General features: G+C 49.8%; 1 protein-coding gene across 2 annotated transcripts in view; it reads right to left on the reverse strand.

Moving 5' to 3' along the window:
• GALNT16 (polypeptide N-acetylgalactosaminyltransferase 16) overlaps window positions 1–14,549 on the reverse strand; it is a 63,524-nt gene extending 48,975 nt beyond the window's left edge. For both annotated transcript variants that reach the window (XM_032189541.1, XM_032189540.1), the window contains exon 1: window positions 14,379–14,549. In XM_032189541.1, the coding sequence (XP_032045432.1) occupies window positions 14,379–14,549 (171 nt within the window). The remainder of the gene's footprint in view (window positions 1–14,378) is intronic.
• Window positions 14,550–17,363: the final 2,814 nt, after the last annotated feature.

A 17,363-nucleotide genomic window follows, 5' to 3' on the forward strand; every position in this document is an offset into this window, starting at 1 on the left:
AAGAAGTCTCCCAAAGTTGCCACAATTAAAATATCATTACAGTATGCACTCATAGCTGGGCTGCAATATGAACCTCAAGCCTGCCAATATACACACATGTAAATTATACATCCACATCTCCCAAACGACTCATTCATAAACCGTGCACGTAGTTTCTGCATGAAAAGACACAAAAATGAGAGGAGAAACAGATGAAAAAGATGGCAGCCAGCCTACCATTTGTAGCATATGCACAGACATTTTTAACAGCTCACCTGCAATCACCCAGACTTCAAACGTGGATTATTTTAATATTTTTATTTTTACAACCTTTTTCCTTTTAGACAAATATCCTTTGACATTATGGTGCATCCCTCTTTGCTGATGCTTTTGGGAGAGGTTTTACAAGGAGGCCACCTTTTTGGCTTTTAAACTCAGCCCTTCCCTCGTGTTTTTATTATCTCTGTTATATTCTGTCATAGTAGGTACACACGGTTGGTGTGACCTTTGTTGTGGAATTGTCAAATTTCAAACACTAAAGAGATTAAAAGATTAATTCTGAAGAGAAAATATCCAAATACTGGGGGGAGAAGGGACACAGAAAGAAGTTCATTCAATTTAGTCTTCGTTGACAAGGATGTTACAGTAAGTTTGATGCAATTGTGACTAATGGGCTGAGTGAACTTGGCTTATATAAATGTTAGAGCTCAAGGAAGACACAGATTTAAATGGGTGACCAGATTAATGTGAGGTGCGTGTAGACAGAAGACGACGGAAGATTCCCTGAGTAAATCATGTTTTGCTTTCCAGAGGCAGGGTAGGAGAACAGAGAAGTTTCACGTCACATTTACGTAAGCAAACCGTCATTGGAGGTTTTATTGAAGTCCTGCACTTTGTAACACTAGCCAGCAATCTTGCTGAATTCTTCTAGCACAGACATAAGATTTCTGAAGAAGCAAACTTGGTTAGCAAGGTGCCCATACAGAGATGGGCTGAAAAGGTTTAGATTTCATAGGTTAACAGAGCAGTTGACATTCAGTCCTACCATTGAAGCCTGTAATTTACAGCAAGGGTGAGCCTGTAGTACCTGCTGGCAGCAAATGGAGATGTGCTCATACGCTTCCCTGAATCACCTCCAGAAGGCAATTAATCGTCTTTGCCCCCTCCATGCTCCGTGTTTTCCATCTGAAGATTTGGAGCAGTGCTGCTGACGTGAGGTTGCAAGGTTAAGTCTTCGGTGGCTTCAGCAGTTATTGCTGAAGCAGTAGTATGAGCAATACTCCAAGACTTTTCTAAGACACCGCCAACAAAAAGAAGGATCGTGACACTGAAGTCTTGCAGAATTATTACACTTTTTGGACCAGTGGGTTCTAGGAAGCTGAGGATGAGTCACAGGTTACTCTGTCCAAAATAAACTCATCTCCTGCTACTCCTTTTCCATCCAGCCTCCAAAGATCCCACAACGAGGTGACCTGCTGTCAGTGGCAGCAGTGGCACAAGCTGGCATTGGTGCCCTCAGTACTGCTGCCTCCATAACATGACCCTTCCCATGGCATTCAGACCCAACACACGCTCTCCCCTCTCTGCAGCAGGGACAGGACAGACATGCCAGGAGCTCCACACCACCCACTCCAGCCTGGTTAGTGGCACATGCAGTCAGGCCAGCGAGCACAGCAGGGCTTCTGGCTGCTGCAAGGTCATGAACAGCCTTTGGCGGCAACGTTGTCCTGATTTAAATCCACTCCCTCAAAAAACAAGGCATCTCATCTAGGGTCAGGTAGCATCGCTTCGACTGCAGATGCCAAGTTTGCCATGCACACAAGCTGGCCCCTTGGATCTACTGGGGATTGAATCCTCCTCTGTCTGTCACCTTCCTTCTCATGAAGATCGGTCCCGCTTTTGGTCATCACGCCAGTGCTCACATCAGCTGAGGAAGCTGAAAATACCTGATGATTCAAGCAGGAGCACCACAAAAGGTCAGTGAGATACCAGCTCAACTCCTCCTCCTGGTGTACCATGATCTCCAGAGCTATCTGCAACCAGGAATCTCCTCAGGTCACCAGGACTAACCTAGTCACAGACTAACTAATACTTTGGGAGAGCCTCTGCCTCCGTCACAGCCCAAAAGGGAGGCAGTGCCCTGCTTGGGTCAAGGAAGCAGGAGCAACATGTGCAGACAGCTGAAGGGCGTACCCCAAGAGTGTAAGGATAATTTCTCCAGACCTCCCACGCACAGCCTCTACTGGCAGCTACCAAGATCTGCAGGAATGGCATAAATTATGTTAACCTGAAGAGCAAAATATAAGAATCTCACCTTCATGTAGCAAGAGGAACAGTAAGAAGCGTCCCCAGGCTTTTAAATCACAAATTTTGCTTCTCTCAGCAAGCTATCAGAGCTGTCCACCCCTTCTTCCAGCTGAATGGCCCCAGCAAGATCTTTTGGAGGACACGATCAGCGACGTTCACAGTGCTGCATCAATGTCTCACAGAGCCCCTGAGGAGTGATTAACACCTCCTTTCCACCTCAGCTCCACGGGAGAGCTGCAACACCAGCAGCAGCTTCGGGCACACCTGGAAGCAGGTGTTTTGTACGTCCTCATCTGAGAGACCTTGCAAATCTCAAACCCAACGTGTTTAGTTTTATTAACTGCTTCCATTCACTGTACGGAAAAAAAATGACTTGGATTCACTTTTTAATGAAAATATTGTCCTGTAATTAAAAGCAGATAACAGCGTTCTCTGCCTGGCAACAGTCATTTTAAACTAATATTTATGCTTTTTGGAGCCAGTAAGGCAATTTTACATTACTCACATCTCACAAGAAACTTTTCCAGACAAGAGTTCAGTCAATTAGTCATCAGTGCTGTATATGAGATTTTACACAGAGGAACCCAATAAGCCAAGGACTGTCAGTAACTTCTTGACCATTCTGAAGTGCTAGGCTGTAACTCTTGTCCTCAGACACGTGGCAGATTGGAAAATCAGATGTCTGGGGCCTCAAACTATGAGCTAGCCATGTAGAAAACTGCACAGAAACTCTTCTGGGGGCTTTTCTAGACAGAGAAGGCTCCACAGTCCACAGGTCAGCAAACCACCAAATCTTCAATCACCTTAAAAACTCCATAGTATTTCTTCTTCTGATTTCTTGGCACTACACGTTTAAGAACAAGGAGAGGCAAAAATGCTTGTTCTACCTTCCCTCATTTTGAGATATTTCTTTAACTTAGTGTCCACTAAACTTGAAAAACCTCCTACTCGAAGAAATCTTCCAGGCACAACCTTCCACCAGATCTTGTTTGGCCGAGGAGGCGCTTTCATCCTGACTTGTGGTGAGACAGCACAGAGCACAAGGGGAAGGAGAAAATTTCTTAACACTTTAATCCCAAAGGGGAAGTGCGAGAAGTGTTCAGCAAACACCTGCAATAAAGCACTCACTGAAGAGCAGGTATTAACTAAGTGCATGGGCAAATACTCATCCCCTCTCTCATAATGCCACAGATCTCCCAGTTTTTGTACTTAGGGGACAGAAGCTGAAGATCACAGTTTTTACATACAGAGAGAGCCCCAGAGGGACCTGGGGTAGCTGTATGGGCACCCAAGGCTCCTGGGGTGAGAGCAAAATCTCAGCCAGGTTAGAAGAGGGCTTAAGACTTGTCTCCATGAGCCAGCTCGCATGCCTTCACTCTGTGTGAGGACACAGTTCTCCTCGGCAATATGTTTACACCATGACAGGTATCGGGGGAGGAAGGAAGGAGTTGAGGCAGCTAAAAGAAATTTTCCACTGAAAAGATGAATGAGATTATTAACAAAAAAAAAAGGGGGGGGGGGGAACCAACACTCCTCTCCAGTGATTTAATTGCTGCCACTAGCTTCAGAGGAGAGCCCTGCTGCACCCCACTGGCAAGCATTTCAAATCGTGCTCACGTGTTTCAGAGCCGGCGAGCTGTTCCTGCATTATTCTCTGTGAACAACACAGCCCCTTCGAAACCTGAACGTAAGCAATTAATTCTAGAAGCTGGGTTTCACATAGAAGGATCCAACGAGCAATTCTAAGCTCCGATTCTTCAGCTCTGCACAGTACTTTCTAAGCTCTCTCTTCTCCAGACACTTGAAAGGGCATCCCTTGGCCAGCTGAACCAGAGGGGACAGGGGGGCAGAGGGGAAAGAAGCAGGATACAAGATCTACTTGTGCTGCAAACTAAGCTGTTAATTCTGAAATTATCATAGCAAACCTCTCTGCACCCTGTCCCTTCCTTCACTCGTGGCAGTACAGGAGAGGAGAACAAAGATGTTTTAGGAGAGGGCTATTAAAAATTTAAACATGGCACTATTTTCCCCCTTTATCACTGCAGATCTAGAAGCTTTGGAATAGGCAAGTTTTAAGCATCTCCTGATCAGCAGAGAGCAAGCCTTGTGGAGCTACCTCCACTCAAAGTCAGCAACTCATTAAATAATTAAAAACACAACAGTGGCAGCACAGCAATATCACCCAGAACCTCATCCCTGCCTGCAGACACCAAGGACCGCCACATTTCACATAAACAACAACAAACACGTTTCTGCTGATGCAATTAATCTCTATCCCCTGCCATATTAATGAGTGAAAGATGCCCATGTTTAGGATGAATTCTTCTAATTAAGAACCCCATGCAAATGGCATGCCCAAGGGACTTTATCTTAGCTAGGAATCTAGTTCAAGAATAAAAGCCAGCTGCGTGGCTAGGTAAGCACAAATTAGGGTGACACTTTTTTGTCTGCGAGGCAGAAGCCAATGAGCCATCCCTGGACAGCTCGTTACTGTCTGTCTCATTTGAGCCTCTCATTACTAGGGGCTTCACCGTGCAGCCCTGAAAGGTGCCACACTTTGCCAACAGACCTGAGCGCTCTCAATGCTGCATCCAAAGACTCATCAGGAGGAGAAGCACCATCCTCAGGGGATGAAGCATCCTGGCACCACACACCAGTAGGGTATATTCACCTCGCTTTTCGTTAATCCACTGCCTCTTCCCACAAAGGAACCATGGCTGTTCACACATACACTAGAGAAAGGGGTGTCAGCCGAGTGCCCGGTGCGAGACACATTCAAAGAGGAAGTCAGAGCATGAGCAACCAGTGCAAATCAAGACTTTAACCTTTCTTAGCCTCTGATTCTTGATCTGTAAAAGAAGATGCTCAAGGGCTCTTCAGAAATGTGTTAAGTGAAGTGCAGCAGACAGATGTGTCAATACAAAATATATTTAGTGCCAAAAATAACAATTGAAGTGTCTCAGTCTCACTGTCTCTGGATTGTTTCCCCCAGTAAAAAAAAATAAAAATTTGGGTAAAACAGATGCTACTACAAATTTGTTTAACTTACAAACACTCGTTCCTTTTCAGTCTGTGTATCCTTAGTAGGTAGATCCTTGGCTTGGTGCAACGCCTAATTCCCAACTCCTGTGACAGCAGCAGCTCAGACGTGACTCTAGCAGCCAGTATCCCCGCTCCCCGTGCAGAAAGCAGCATTTTCTGTTCATTGACCAGCAGAGAGAAACGTGGCTGCACAGCAGCTGAGTCAGGTGGGCACTGCCCCCGGCCCACACAGCAAAGAAAATGTTCGAGGAAAATCATCCTCTGCCCACTCTTCTCTGCAACAACACCATTAGGCCATGACAATTAAGGACAATATTAAGATTCGTGTTTAAAACATTCAAATATTTGCTATTTTAATACTTCTACACCAGCCCTACATTATAGGCATATACTGAAGAAAAAAGTCCTTGTACTTTGTGCTTCTTCGTACTCCTTTCTCATCCACTGGGAGCACCAGGGAAGCTTCTCCAAGTTCATGCAAGCTACTCCAGCAAACCTAAAGGCTTATGGCTGTCCACCTTCAAATTCTCAGAAATCCACTCAATCCGTTTAATTAAAAACGGAGAGATTTATTTTTAGCTAACAGGTTTGAGAAATGTGCAGTGACACGCTCTTTTAGGTCAACACTTAGTAAAGCACAGTATAAATGTCTTTTTCCTCACCAGACCCAGTGTCTGTCCAGAGGACAGATAGCTGAGCTGCCCTCCAAATGACACCAAAGACATTCCTGGGCAGATGCTTTTCACGCGTGCCTTGGTAATGCTGGAGGTAGTGAGCTGGCAGAAGCACTGTGAGTAGTTCTGGAGGCACAGCCCATGGGGGCCTGAGCAGCCCTATCAAACAGTGGGGATTTTCCACTCTCTTCTTTCTCAAGGGGCAAAGGTATTTAGCTAGGGAGCTTTTCTTTAAATCAGCAGGGTTTTCACTCCATCTTGGTCATTTTCTTCCCCTCAAATAACTCCGGATAACCCATTCCTGCTTACAGTGCAGAGCCACTCCAAATTGCAGATCTCACAGAGCCATAAGGAGATTTTCAAGAAAGAACAGCAAGGATGTGTCAGACAGGGCAAGTTTCCCTCGGGGAATGGTGCTGCTGTTGGCTGTGAGGAGCCTCCTTGGGGTGGCATGTTGCTGCTGCCCCAAAATCCCCCCTCTGTACCCCTCTGATCAGGGAAGTGGTCTCTGGAGCCTCGCAGCGCAGCTCACAGACCATAGCTCACATATCCAGCTTTACCTACCAGTACAGTGAGGCTAAATGCCTGCTCACTCGTGTTTCTTCTCATCATCCAGCAGAATTTGCCCAGACTGTCCAACATACACTAGTTACACCCCTCTTGACCGAAGTCAGAGGTTGCAGTAGCAGAAGTGGATGTGCAACATTCAGATTTCTTTTCTGGGGGAAAGTACAACCAGCTGAGCTTATCCTTGCAAAATTCTGCTCCTGCAAAAGTCAGTGCTGCAGTTTGTGTTTGCATTTGACTATTAATGACTTGTGGCAGAAAGGCCATGTGCCCCGTCAGCCAGTATTGCCCACTCTACCTTGTGCCGTATGTTTAAGCATGCAGGCATTCACGTTACTGTTACCTAGCTGCTTAAAGAAATTGTTAACAAGGCAAAAAACAAACGCATAATACAAACGCCAGGAGCACGTTCCCAGACGAACACGCTTTTTTTCTGCAGAGGGAATGATCTTCAGACTGCCTACAGTGGATTTTTTCCCCCAAGAAGAGCAAATCACACAGGCTACTGGCCTGAGCCATGGGTTACGGCTGTCACTTTACATTAGAAGCAACATAAGCTGGGCAACCTCACATTATCAGGGTGAAGTCGAGGATTTAACTCTCCAAAGCCAGAGTGGTAAGCGAGGCAGGAGCCGGCAGGAGCCGTGCTGCACTGCCAGCGACAGAGCCTCCAGCAGTGGGGAGACCGCGGTCCAGCTCCCAGCGCCCACCTACAAGCTCAGCAAACACCCCGAGGTTAATTTCTGCTCAGCCTGAAGGGGCAGCTCGCCCTGGCGAGAAGTCACGCAGTGAAGTGGTGGCTGGCTTAATGATTAACGCTGCCGCGCAGAGGAGCCGTTTATAAGCTTCTCCCGCCTGTATCCCCACTCCCGGCAGCTTATCCCCAAACGCTGCTTCTTCCCGCAAACAAACAGGTAGAAAGATAGGCACGATAAATTTGAGGCAGCACTTGGGGTAATCGAGGGGTAGGACATCCCGACACCCCCAGTCACAGCACGAGGCACCCGGCAGCAGGGGCTGTGCCTGAGGGCTGTGCCCACGTGCTTCAGGCCGCACGGCCTTCACCCGCAGCCATTTGGAGAAGCGGCTGCTGACCGTGGGCAGCCCTGCAGCAGCCCCCCATGGTTTGATCTTCCACACGTGTCCCTGCCCCGCTCTCCCACTTGCAGGGGCTCCCCCAGACACGTCCCTCACGTGCAGAGCCTGCCCCGGAGGCACGGGCCCAGCAGCGAGGCAGGCTTACAGCCAGCGCCGCTTTCGCTAACTTCAGACCCAAAACAGCTGACAGGCAGCGACTGAAACCTACCAAAATTTACCCACGTCAGGCGCTCCCAAGTGACAGCGAGATGGGAATTTACATTGGGAAGAAAAACATTGAGCTGATAAGGCAAATTCTGAGCTAAACAGAAGTGTTTTCCCACTCAGTCACAACTCGGCTCCGGGAAGAGAACCCCCTTCAGTGATTCACGCAGCCTTCTGGCAACGTGCTTCCCGACCGTCCCCACCACGGAGCGGTGACAACCACAATTAAAGCTTCATACAGGGCTGGCAAGTTAAATATAGCAGCAGGAGGTGTGTTTCTAGTGGAATTATAACTGCATTAGCAGAAAGCTAGACAAAAAAAAAAACAACTAATGATGATGTCATGTGGATCCCCAAAGCTTGCTTAGCTTTAGTGAATCTGCCACAAGACTTGGTTTAGCGAATTCCTGGACATTTAATAAATGCTGTGTGCTGCGTTATTTTCTAGTTTCTCCAATTCACTGCTGTATAAACTAGCGAGTTCAGTCACCCCGTGCTTCTGCTTGCTTACACTGGTTTCGTTTGAAATTCAGATATTATGATTTGGATTTCACCGACATGCAGCTGAAGCAATCAGGTAGGTTTGCATACCTTGTTTTCTGACCATGCAACACGCAGGCAGCACCAAGTGCCTTTTGCACACCCGTGAGCTCGAATAATGCCTCCTAGGGTACAGGAAGCACAGAGCAGCCGCAAGGGCACCCCTTCAGACACAGCTGCCCACCAGCACTCTCCCCCTGCAGCCGCCAACAGCCTGCTGCGAGCCCCTGCTCCTGCACAGGCATGATATCAGGACATGAGCACGACACAGCATCCCCTGCAGATCCCGCAAGAACATGAGCCCAAAGGCACAGGATTTTCCTCAGCCCTTCTTCAGCACTCGCAGTGATGCTAATGCCCGTTCATCCGCTCCTGCCCCTTCTTTGTGGTGTCTCTCGGGAGACATTGGGGAGAAGCAGAAGAAAGACACAGAGCGTTCTGATCCCCTTTAAGCTCAATGCGACAGTCATAATCCTCTAAATAAAAAGAAAAAAGAGGAAAAATGAGATGGGCTGTGACAGGTTGGAAGGACTAAATCCCTGTTAACTAGGGCACCAAGATTTAAAGGGCTCAGCTTCGCACACATCCTATGCCTCCGATGAGCTGCACGCAGGATGGTGTCCTTGCAATTTTTTCTATGGCAAGGAAGAGCTGGTGAGCCCCGCTGCTACGGTGGTGGACGAGTGGGCTCTCCTGCCATGGCATTGCCACGCTGAGACTGGCGTGCCCAAAACCACAGGGGCAGCAGGAGCACTCAGTAAGCTCCCTGACTCCCTGGGTGTACGGGGCAGGAGGGGAGGGAGCAGTGCCCATGGCAGAGCACAGCTGCACAAGCCAGCGGCTGAACAGCAGCAGAGAGGAGAATACCACACAACCTGTGTCATTCGCCCTGCCAAACACCATCATTTATATCTTCCCTCCACATTTCCCTTCAGCTCTGGCATATCTGTCCTGAAAGCAAGGCTTTGGGCCCCCAAAATCAATGAGAAATAATTTACAATTAGCAATGATGTTCAATAACACTGGAAGCTAAGCGATGCAAGCAGATCAGCAGATTTTCCCAGCTACTTGATGTGAGCCGCTCCGTGTCCTGCACTGCAAGCACAGCACCATTCAAACCACCTCCTCCCGGCTCACCCAGCATCGCAGCACGAGTTGTGCCTGTTCAGGAGCCTGCCCTGAGCCAGCAGGTCTTTCTTTGCATCTCTTTCACACGCTGCCAAAAGCAGCTTTTGAAGCATGCCGGGGCAACCCCTCTGAGGCTAGACCTCCCTTTGGTGCTCTTCGTCTCCTGACCTGACGGAGCCTCTGTGCCAACCACAGCTGTTCTGCAGGAGCACTGATCTCCCAGCCCTCCCCGAAATTTCTGGGTGTGCCCGGCCAGCACAGACCAGTTTCCCCAGCGCAGACTGGAAGAAGCCGGGCATCCCAGGGCATGGCACAGCATGACTCAGACCACCCAAAGACACAGCGGATGCAGACAGGCACAGGTTTGCTCCGACAGATTTTTTTTTGGAAGGGGCTACCTCACCGCAGAGCATCCATCCTGCTGCCAATCCAGGCTCGGTGTAAACACCATGCTGAGCTCTGAGAGGTGGGAGAAACACAACCACGCTCCCCTCAGTCTGCATCTGATGATGCCAGGATCCAGCTCTGCTATTCCTGAGCACAAAGCCAAAGGCAGAGCACCACGGGTTATGCCCTATTTGCTGCTGCTCCCATCAACCCACCCAGCAACCACACTGGGAGGCTGACTGTGCCCTAGCTTCAGGTGTAACTTGAGGCATTTGCACTTCAGGCAAACAGACATCCTGGGAAGTTAGGAAACGCACAGCCTCCTCCTCCAACAGCCTGGCGTAGCTGGTAATTCCTCCTACTGCACAACTGCATCCAAAATGTCTTCCAGGTACAAAGGAAAACGAAGGAATCACATACTTATTATAGCACTTGGGAAATACAGCAAGATCACATCACTGAGCACTTCCAACACTCACATTTCCTAAGCTTTGATAATTTACTATTAACTTTTATAACTAATTTACTATTATTTTTTTAAAGCAACTTCAAGTTGATTTGATGGTTACCATTTGAATTGCCACTGTATCACCGTTCTCAGACTCAGAAACCAACTCACAAGTTACCCAAGGAGCTACTTTTTGCAGCTCTCAGATGCTCACTTATTAAGCTTTTTTTTTTTTTTTTTTTTTTTTTTTTTTTAAACTGCACACTTGATACCAAAAGGCACAGAGGCACAGCACAAAAATCCTTCATGCAGGGCATTCTGCACGTGAGCAGATGGAAAGCATCAGTGTTTTCCAGTTTGGTCCTGCAGGAAGAGTTTTTCAGAGACTTGCTAAAGACGCCTTGTTGGGCAAGAGTGCTTTTCTGGCTGTGGCTGTTTCAGGATTTGGCTGGTCCAGAATAAAGTCTTTTTTAACATACTCCTACATACTTCATTGAACATACAGCCGCAAGCCCAATTTGGACCTGGAAAGTCTGCTAAGAACAGCCTACCTCCTGTCCTTTGTCTCTTATTAGTTGCAAGAAAATATGCTCACAAAAATGCAGTGAGGAATAGCAGCAGGTAGCAGACAGCCTCTTTTCACTCCTTGCTGCTCAGCACACCGAGCAAACTCTGCTGTGCTCACAGCATTGCCCTCTTGCAGCTGATCCTCCCTGACCCGTGCATTTCTGCTAATCCAGTTTTTGGTTCAAATGTTCACAAAAGAGTGAACTCAACCAAATGTTTTGCTAAGGGTATCTCATCTGAAATGCTTTGCACGACTTGCTAGTTAAGGCTCCCAAAAGCCCTGCAAAGCAGGTAAAATCTCCATTTTAGATTTTGGGGAAACTAAAAGGCAGCACAGAACTGCTTCTGCTCCCAGCAAACGCTACTAAATTTTTAGCTTTTAGATCACGGAGGTTTGTCAGGGTGATTTTACAAACACAAGGAGAAATCTAACTCTGGAAGCAGCAGCACACTGCGTTCTCACTAAAGCCTGCAGCTGCTTCACCCGCTTATTCAAAGCATTCAAAAATTGCTAAAAATTCAAAAATTGCTAAAAAATGTTTTTTGGGGAGCGCTGTGCTTTCAGCCCCCCACCTCCAAGCAGCATCCCAGCTGCCCGGTCACCACGCTCCCCTGTACCAGAACTGCCATGCCACACATCGACAACGCCAATGCTACCAACTGGATTTAATTAACATCACTGTGAACCTCTTTTTTAATTATTATTATTAATTTATTTTTAATGTCACACACGGGCCACTGGGACAAATTAAATACAATCATTTTCTGCCAGCTAGGCAAATGGCATTCCCCCCAGCCACTACCTAATATCTGGCTAAACAAAAGGGAAGCCAGGCGACTGGCATCCTTCCTCACCAACTTGCTCAGTGCCCAGAGGCAGCAGCACCTTTTCAGCCCAGCCCAGAGCCCCACCAGCTGCCTCCCAACAGGCAGGCAGAGCTCAGCTCAGTGCCGCTCACAGAGCATTTAGAAATCCTTTGCTACAAGGGAAAAGGACACAGCGATCTTATCTGCCTGGTGTTCATTTTAAGTGGCTGAACACGGAGATAGCAGGCAGCCACCAGAGCTGACACCAGGAAACATGAGGCAGTGTGACCGTGCCGGGGCTGTCGGCTGCCAAGCAGACTCTGGTGGGCTCACAGAGAAGCTGCACAGGCCACAGAAGCTGGCAGGACAAAGGTAGCAGACAAGGCTCTGACCAAACGCTTTGCAGGTGGGGCAGGGGTGCTCTGGGCGAGCTTCCCACCCGGCAGCGTTCTGTGGCAGGAGGATGGAGTCAGGCTCTGGCCATCAGCTCCACACGAAAGCAGATGAGAGGCAAGTGGTGAATGATTAACAGCCTGTGGAAACGATGCCAAAGCCCCTCTGAAGACACATCGCACAGGTTCTGCCTCTGGGAAGCCTCCAAGGGTCAGGAGGCAAACAGAAAAAGTGCATTGCCTGGCCTCTGACACTTGCCCACAGTGGATGAAATAGGGAGCATCCAGGGGCACAGCTCACACTGATTCACGCCTCCAGTTTCCCAGTTGCTGCATTTTTATTTCAAGCATCTGCAGGACCTGTTTGGGTAGAGGCTGTTGCATAGAGGCCAAGTTTTTTAGACTTCTGGATAAGGAACAGGGATCTGTAGGATCACCATTAATGCATGAGCTATTTCTGGGATGCTGTTTGATCTCTGACAGCCCCTCTGCCCAGCTTTAGGATTCAAAGATTTCCCTTGGAATGGCATTTCCAAGAGTCAGGCATCCAGAATTTAAGTTTAAACTTGTGCTAATAAATGTGAGGTAAACAAGTAAGAACCCAGGTTCAAGATGAGACTCAGAATCAACTTTTTTTTTTTTTTTTTACCTTAAGTTATTTTTATTCATCAGGAGAGAATAATTAGGAAAACCACATCTCACTGCAAGCCCAGAAAACACTTCACCATAATTCACCCAGGATCTGAAATGTCACGGCATAGATGCAAGAGCAGAACTCTTGGACTTGATCATTAAAGAGACACAATTTTTCCCCCAGACAGAAAAGCAGCCAATTGCAGAAAAATGCAAAAATATTTTTTCCAGAGAAGCGCAAGTCACATGAGTCACCCTTACTTGCAGATGAACCCAAACCTGAACTCCAGCATCAGTCACACAGAGCAGAGCGGACCAAAAGCCGGCTGAAAACAGGCAGCTTGCCTTGGCGGCTCTGTGGAAGGGCAGGGGACTCGAGCAGCAAGCAGAGGATATGCACGCCTCCTCTTGCACAACACTGCCATTATTTATTACCTCAAGGAGTTCGGCTTCTCCAGGAAGGAGCTCAGGGCTGAGGGCTCTGCACAGCAGCAGGACAGCCATGTCTCTAGATAACCATTTCTCCCTCAGGGTTCTCCCTCCTGGTTCAATTTCAGGTTGAAATGGCACGTTTTCTGGGCTGGACGGGGAGCAGATGCTTTCAACACAGCCACACGTAACCAACCCCACAGACGCACACAGGGCACACGAGACCAGCAGCTCGAGCCCTCACTAGATGCCACCCCTGTGGGGACAATACTGTCCCCAGCACGCACAAGGGGAAGCCCAGACACCACAAAACCCCGCTGCTGCCATTCTCTGTGCCGTGGGATCGCTGCAGGTCAGGACGTGGTATTACCACCACACCACGATGTGGTCAGGTGTGTCAGGAGAAGGTCCTCCATCCCTGCCACCGCCTTCCCAGGGGGTGGCACACCGTGGGACGCCAGCACGGAGGGACGGGAGGGCAAGGGGTGATTATTTCTCCCCGTGGCAAGGGATTTTAGTGGTAAGGTAAGTGGTAAGCAACCTGTGAGCAGGCTGGGACGTGGAGCAGCAGCTGCCGGGCGCTAGAGCTGGTACAGCCAGGCTGTGTGGCTGGCAGCGAGCTCCAGCAGCAGCACAGCAACGCGCGGCACCTCCACGGCATCCTCCTGCCGAGGATTTCTAGGGCACGCAGATCCTGGAAACCTCGCAAAGCCTGCGAGGGGGAGCGAAGTAAACGCAGTTTAAAAAATACCAACAGAAGGGTAAGTGGGGGGAACTGAGAGATAAGCTGCCGGAGCCGCACGCTCGGCACAGGCAGGGCATGGGGGGCTCGGGGCAGCTGAGGGGGGGTCCGACAGACAGCGGAGCTCCAAACCCTCCCGCTGCCCAGCAGCACGGGCACGTTTTGCAGCACAGCCGGGCCACCTCCGCCCCGGGGCTGCCTCGTTATTAGCGTTATTTTTAATGAAGCTGCCCCCGGAGCGGGGCGAGCTGCCGCTGCGCCCGGGCTGAAGGGGACCCCACCTCCCCCCGCGCAGCATCGCCCCGCGCTCCCGCTGCCATGGTGACGCGCGGGCACGCCAAACCTCCCCCAAAACGCCCCAAAACGACCCAAAAAAGAGACCCCAAACCCCCCTCTCCTCGCCCGAGCACGGCTCCTCACACCACCCCACTCACGGCCAGGGGCAGGCTCCCGTCCTCCCGGCGGAGCTCCGGCCGGCCGGCCGCCCTGGGGCCGCCGCCGCCCGCCGCCGTGCGGGGCTTGCTGTCCTGCCATAAGTAGTAGAAAGTGCCCAGGATCCAGGCGACCGTCAGCACGGCGATGGCATTGGCCCGCAGCCGCCTCATGCCGGCAGCCCCGGTGGAGCCTGGGAGCGCTGCCTCGCCGGGCAGCGGCGGCGGAGGGAGGCGGGGAGGCAGCGTGGGGCCCCCCCTTCCTCCTCCTCCTCCTCCTCCTCCTCCTCCTCCATGGGCTGGGGAGGGCCGGGTTAGGGCCGCCCCGCCGGGTCCTAACGCCGGCTGGAGGGGAGCGGAGAGAAGCAGCGGTGCAGCCCCGTAATGGAGACGCCCCCCCGTGAACAGCCGCCCCCCGGGACCCTCAGGGTCCCAGCAGAACCCCCCCGTGCCTGCAGGTCTCATAGCCCTGATGCTTCGCTTCCTTGCCCTCACTGCGTCCCGCTGTTCCCACAGCGTTTCCAGGGTGGTGGATTTCAGGAAACGGCACAGAAAACCCCAAAACTCGGAGTTTATTTGTAGCACCTGGGTAACTCGGCTTGCTGAGTACAGAAATGAGCGGCAAGAAGGCATCCCGCACAGTATCACGACTCCTTAACTCCCTTCGTTGATCATAAGAGAAGCCCCAAGATAGATGAGCTAATTCTTCCCTTTGAAAGCCCCAAACCCCTTTGGCTAGGTGCCCTGTAGGAAAGTGTCAAAAATAAGCGTGCAGACCCCTGCCCAGAAGCAGCAGTGACAAGCTGGAGCTGAAGGGGTTTCTCCTCCCTGGGGGCAGTCACTGCTAGCCACCCCAGGAGCATTATTCCCCCAAGTAAGGGGAATAATTTCTCCAGCAAGACCTGGAGAAACTCAGCCAGACCCGCCTGGCAGCTCCAGCCTGCAGCCCCACCAAGATCACACCTCAGAGCCACCAGATGAGCCGCTCACGCTGGCCCTGAGGCACCCCACTTGAAACAGATAAACCAGATCCACAGAGACCTGTTATTTAGGTCTCTAAAGCTTCAGGACCTGAGCTGAACAGCCAAGGGAGAGCTGACATGCTAGCTGGCTGTCCTGAAGGAGACGGCACCTGTGACAGCAGCAGTTCAGCACAGCCACCACAGAGACACATACTCCTACAACACGAGGCCTCTGAACGCCTTGAAGACCTCCCCAGCCATATTTCATCTTCAAGGCCCAAACGCTCCACTGGCTCCCAGGCCCAAGCTATGAGTACCAAGGTCCTGTGCTCTGCAGCCAGAATTTGCAAGGATTTCACCTCCAACTGCAGGACTTTGCTCCAAAAATCTCACATCTCATTGAAAAGACAGCATATTTTGAACTTTGTGTTTATACAGGGACCTCTGACAACTCAAATTCTTCATGCATGACTATAAGCTGCGAAGTAGTATATAGATATTGGAGAGAGCCTTATCAGAAATAAGAGTACCAGAAGCAGCCTAGCAGAGACCTCAGTGCGGCCTCCAGAGTAGACATACAATGAATATTAAGTGACTGCATTACATTGCTGATTTTGCAAAAGCATTAGATAATTCAATAAATACCTTTGTTGCCTAACAGAAGTGACCTGAAAAACATAATAAACTAAACAAGTCAGTCTTGTACAAGCATCACAGCAGAACTGTGGGGTCTTACCACCACAACTGCTCTTTTTGTGTTCCCTCTATAGCTGGGACTTCCATGTTAGAGATTTTAAGTCTTTTTTGAGAGACAAATTGCCCAGATAGAATTAAAGTGTTCTTCATTGCAGGGGGGAAAAAAACTAATAATAAAGACAAGCATCATCTGGACTTGTCGTCACAAAAAGTAAAACACGGCTGTTTTATAGCTGTGGTGCAGAGAACATGTTTATCAGATTAACGATGAATATAGCTGAGCTTTCAACTATGGAACATCTGGAGAACACAAAAGGGCTTTCCTTAGCACTATTCTGATCTGATAAATCAGGTCCACTATTTTTTGTGGCCTCCGGGCATGGAAGTGCCATCTGAAACACAAACATAAGGCCTGTCTAGACTCCAGAAACAGTTTAGACAAAGTCATCCAGAGTTTAGCTAATAATATGTAAGGAAAACCAGCATTAGAGTTCAGGGGCTGGAGCAGGTCACGCAAGGCTGGGCTGTGCAGCTGCACCCTTGCCAGACAGAGAGGTTTCACTGTTCCAGGCTGGCAGGAGACACTTGCCCATCTGGGTGCTTCCTTCAGCAGTCATTAGGGTAGCAAGGAGAACAGAAAAGGGGGAGAAAGGAGTGTGTGGCGTTGTCCTGCGGGGATGTGGGCCCTTGTTCAGGGAGATGCAGCTCTGCTCCCCCACGGCCCACCAGCCAGGCATGGAGCTGCACCTCATGCAGAAGTACCTTGTGCCCAGCTGGGCTCCTGCCTGCTCTCTGAAAGCACTACAGGCTGAGGATCCAGAAAGTCACATATCTTGAAGCCACAAGGGCTGAGGACACAGTCACAGCTCACTTCCCTGGAGCTCTCCATCCACAGGGGTTCCTTCTCTTAATTCTCACTTCAAAGCCCATCCATACGTTCAGCTGTGACAGCTCTGGTAGCTTTCTTAGACAAGCTCATCACGGCTCCCAGCCAAACCAGGCAAACAAAGAGCAGCCCCAGCTCAGGAACTTTTCCCACAAAACCTCTCCTCAGAGAGCTCTTTCTACACGGGCAGAGCACAGTAACTGGGAGAAGAATACAAGGCATCTCAGGGTGGTTTTCTCTGAGCTTGCTGCCACCAAGTGGCTCCTTCCTCCTCCTCCACTCCATCCCTGGGCTGGAGGCTCACCCTTCCTGGTGAAGCTCCTGCTCTCTTTGAACAATGGTCAGTGAGCTTCCAGATGCTCCAGCAGGTGCACAGGCATGGGTGAAAGCAGTTTACCTGCTGAAGGACTCTGAGCTCAGCCCTGGTTTCAGTTGAGGAAGAAT

The sequence above is a fragment of the Aythya fuligula genome, chromosome 5 (genome assembly GCF_009819795.1).
Source record: "Aythya fuligula isolate bAytFul2 chromosome 5, bAytFul2.pri, whole genome shotgun sequence".
Lineage (NCBI taxonomy): Eukaryota > Metazoa > Chordata > Aves > Anseriformes > Anatidae > Aythya > Aythya fuligula.